This window comes from Neovison vison, chromosome 3, assembly GCF_020171115.1.
Source record: "Neovison vison isolate M4711 chromosome 3, ASM_NN_V1, whole genome shotgun sequence".
In the NCBI taxonomy this organism is placed as follows: Eukaryota; Metazoa; Chordata; class Mammalia; order Carnivora; family Mustelidae; genus Neogale; species Neogale vison.
This window is the reverse complement of record NC_058093.1, coordinates 175,268,287-175,272,564: the sequence shown is the minus strand read 5'-3', so window position 1 is coordinate 175,272,564 and position 4,278 is coordinate 175,268,287. Positions and strand designations below refer to the sequence as shown.

Sequence of the window (4,278 nt, the reverse complement as noted above, 5' to 3'; positions counted from 1 at the left end):
TGATACAGAGTAGAAGCAGCCTGCTCTCTGATTTTAAGGAGCATGCAATTAAATACAGGAGCAAGTGCTTATTTAAATGAATACAAATGGCAGTGACTAATCATTAAATTGTATGCAGTCTTGATGTTTTAAAAATGGTCATGTGATTCAAGCTAGGCCAATGAGTTGCTTTCCTTGGAATTTAGGCTTTGTACTTGGATAACTCAAAGGATTTGACTGAAAGTCTTTCATCCTGACTGTGCTAGTTTTCTGTTGATAGTACAACAAATTACCCAAATTTAGCAGCTTAAAGCAACACAAATTCATTGTTTTCTAAGTTCTGGAGGTTGGAAGTTTGACACAGGTTTTGTTTGGCTAAACTTAAGATTTTGATGGGGCTATGCTTCTAGAACCTGCCTGCATTCCTTGACTCCTGGCCTTCTTCCTCCCTCTTCTAAGTGAAGGGCAGGACAAGTGCTTCTCATGTTGCATCTCTCTGTCTGTGCTTCCGTCATCACATCTCCATTTTTGACTCTGCTCTTCTGCCTCTCTTCCTCTTTTAGAGACTCTTGTAATTACCTTAGGCTCAAGTGAATAATTCAGAATCATGGTTAAGATCAACTGAGTAGCGATCATTATTCCATCTGCAACTTTAACTCCTCTTGCCATCAAAGGTAGCATATTCGCAGTTCTAGGGAATAGGACATGGGTAGGCTTTGATAGGGGCATTATTTTGTCTACTATATCAACCCTGTGGCCTTGAAGGGTCTGTCACCCCTTCTTCCCAGATGCTACCCTGATTGTTGTCTTTTCTGAGAACTGGTTTTTGGATTTTCTTCTGATTCTGTTTAAACTACTTCTTGTCCTTCCAATAAATATGTTCTTTTTACTTATTTTAGCTATAATTGACTACTTTTACTTTTGAACAAACAACCCAAATTGATGCACATGCTTGTTACACTCTCTAACTGATAAGTAAGGCAGTTACCAATGAACTAATTTCAGTCTTGTTTTCCTTCTGTTCTTCCTTTTCAATGCTCCCTTTTCAGTGAAATTTTCCACATTAAGGTGATGAAGAAGGCTGCAGCTTACCACACATCTCTTTTAAGTGTCCATAAACAGGACTTGATAATATTTGTTCGTGCAGAAAAGATGGGCTAAATTAGGAAATTTTAAGAACCAAGAATAGAAAATAGTCTTATTCAATTCAAGTTTAAAGCCTGTAAATGAGTACCTAGAGTACTGGGGAATTTAGAAATTTCTGATTGTGTATCTATTGGATTAAAAGAGATTTGAACCATCAAAATTGATTTCAGCAACCCAATATCATCTTGATCTTATCTGTTCTTAATTATATGCTGCACTGCTTACCTATGATACTAATATAGCCATTTAACTCTCTTTTTATTAGAGTTAGCATAATATATCATTTTACATTTTTTTTGTTGTATCCTATTTGTGTTTATTTAAATGTGATTCTTATAAGCAGAAAGTAGTTGAGTCTTGCTTTTTAAATCTAATCTAACAAATTCTGCCTTTTAATTGGGATGTTTATACCATTTCTGTGTGATGGGATTATTTATATTAGGTTAAGTCTGTCTTGTTATTTATTTTCTATTTGTCTCAGCTGTTATTTTTGTTTCCCTTTTCTTCTTTTTCTACCTTCTTTTGGATTAATTGATTTATTTCTATAATTCACTTTTTCTTCCTTTTCTGACTTGTTAACTGCAACTCTTTTTAATAATGTTTTATTATTTCAATGGTTGCTTTAGAATTTATCCCAAATATGTTTAATTTATGATGGTCTAACTTCAAGTGACATTGTGCCACTTTACATATAATATATGAATGTTATAGTAGTACTCCCATTTTCCTACTCCTGGCCTTTATGATATTGCTATCACACATTTTACTTTTATATATACTGTAAACCACATATTACATTGCTATTTCTTTTTTTTTCCCATTTATTTATTTTCAGAAAAACATTATTCATTTTTTTTTCACCACACCCAGTGCTCCATGCAAGCCATGCCCTCTATAATACCCACCACCTGGTACCCTATTTCTTTTTAAAAGAGATTTAAATTATAAGGAAATACTTATCTATTTACCCAAATAGTAAATATTTTCAGTGTCCTCATTCTTTGTGTAGATCCATTACTACATCTTCTGTCATTTTTCTTCTGTTGAAGAATTTTCTTTACCATTTCTTCATAATGAGTCTACTAGTTTTGAATTATTTCAGTTATTTGCCTTTGTTTTTGAGAGATACATTTCCTGGACATAGAATTTACAGTGAGAGGTTTTATTTTCAGTATTTTAAAGATGTAACTTCCCTTTTTATTTCTCCTATTTCTGATGAAAAATCTGCTGTCTTCTTTTTTCCCCCAAGTTTTTATTTAAATTCTAGTTAGTTAACATACAGTTTAGTATTAGTTTCAGGTGTAGGATTTAGTGATTCATCTCTTAAATCCAATGCTCATTGTTCATCACAGGTACTCTCCTTAATATGCATTTAACCTATTCCTATCTCCATATCCTCAGTTTGTTCTCTATAGTCAACAGTCTCTTCTATGGTTTGCTTCTCTTTTTTTTCCCTTATGATTGTTTGTTTTGTTTCTTAAATCCCACATATGAGTGAAATCATACGGTGTTTGTATTTCTCTGACTTATTTCTCTTAGCATAAGTCTCTAGCTCCATCCACATTGTTGCAATGGCACAATTTCATTCTTTTTGATGGCTGAGTAATATTCCATTGTATATATCTTCTTTTTGGGGGGGGAGTTATTTGTCTTTTTTAATCGAAAAGCTAACAGACTGGCTAGTTACATTTCCCCCCCAAACCACAAATTTAGTAGTAACTGAGTCTCTAGCCAACATATTCAAAGCTGAGAATTAAAAATGCAAAAACAAGTCCTTAGATCCAATTAAGGGAGCCCTGCTACATACAGGCTAATCAATACCAGTGGTACTCCTTGACTCCAGGAATCTGGAAGACACCCTAATAATCCCACTCAAAACATTTACCTCAAGTAGCCTTTTTCCAGTTTCCAACTCATGAATAAAGATAACACATTGTTAATTCTATTTCAGAAAACTTTTTTCAACTTGTTTTATTTACAATGCCAACTTTTAAAAGGTCATTAACCTAAAGTTAACTAGACAATAAACTAGGCAGAAATCGCTTTACAAAGAGAGGGAAAGCCCAAAATGCCACCTTCTACAGAGAACTCACAGTTCAGGTTTATTTAGAGCAAAGAAAAAAAACTTTTGATCGTACTAGAAGAAACTCAGCCATAAGTTTGGAATCTGTACTCAAACTACACATGCAAGGAGGACAATATTCTGCTTAAACAACTGATTCGCTGCTGCCATTTGTCTACTGTGTGTCAACAATTATAAACAGAGCAGTGCAACTAGTCTTTGGAACAATCCTTACAGTGTTACAGTGTCAGGCATAACATTTCACTTCTCTTCACACCACTGGTTCTCTTTGCATAGCTGGGCTTCCTTTTCTTCAGTAAAGTCATTTTTGATATTGAATGTCTTGCGGATCTCCTCAGGAGTTTTCCCCTTGATCATATTGGCAACAGTCTTGCATGTAACATCAAGCAAACCTTTGATGTCTAAGTAGTTCGCAGCCAGATTAAGTTCAAACAGTGTTCCTTGGTCAACTTTCAGGAATTCTTGGTCCCAAACTGGGATATCATCTGTCTGCTTTTCTTTGTTCTCATCATCCTCAGGAGGAGGGGGGTCATCCTTGTGGTGGGTGTACCACTGAATGACCTTTTTTAATATTGCTGCATTAACATTTGGTAGAGGAACTGGATCATCATCTCCTTCATCGTCCATTCCCAAATCTTCCAACATGGTCTTGATAGTCACAGACTGTTTGGTGATTTCAACATCAACTTCAAATATCTCTCCATCGGAACTCTGCAACTTAATTGAAGGCATGGTGCTCGGTCTCAGGCTGACTGCGGGTTGGAGGCTGACAAAAACACAGCAGCCTCCGGACGTGGGGAGAAAAGCGAAGAACAAGGCCACTTTGTATATATCTTCTTTATCCATTCATCAGTCTGTGGACATTTGGGCTGTCTCCATAACTTGGCTATTGTAGATAATGCTGCCATGAACACTGGGGTGCATGTATCCCTTTAAGCCAGTATTTTGGTATCCTTTGGGTAAATTCTTAGTATTGCAATTGCTGTATTGTAGGATATTTCTATTGTTTACCTTTTGAGAAACCTCCATATTGTATTCCAGAACGGCTGTACCAGTTTGCTTTCTCACCA

General features: G+C 35.6%; 1 protein-coding gene across 1 annotated transcript; it reads right to left on the bottom strand.

The window, feature by feature from the left end:
* Window positions 1–3,409: 3,409 nt before the first annotated feature.
* On the bottom strand, window positions 3,410–3,960 carry LOC122901954 (S-phase kinase-associated protein 1-like). The gene has a single exon (XM_044241011.1). It carries the CDS (start codon window positions 3,938–3,940, stop codon window positions 3,449–3,451), a length of 492 nt encoding a protein of 163 aa, XP_044096946.1. The 5' UTR covers window positions 3,941–3,960; the 3' UTR covers window positions 3,410–3,448.
* Between the last annotated feature and the right edge of the window lie 318 nt (window positions 3,961–4,278).

Coding starts and splice junctions, on each gene's coding strand:
- LOC122901954 (XM_044241011.1), bottom strand. CDS start 3,940: ATGCCTTCAATTAAGTTGCAGAGTTCCGATGGAGAGATATTTGAAGTT.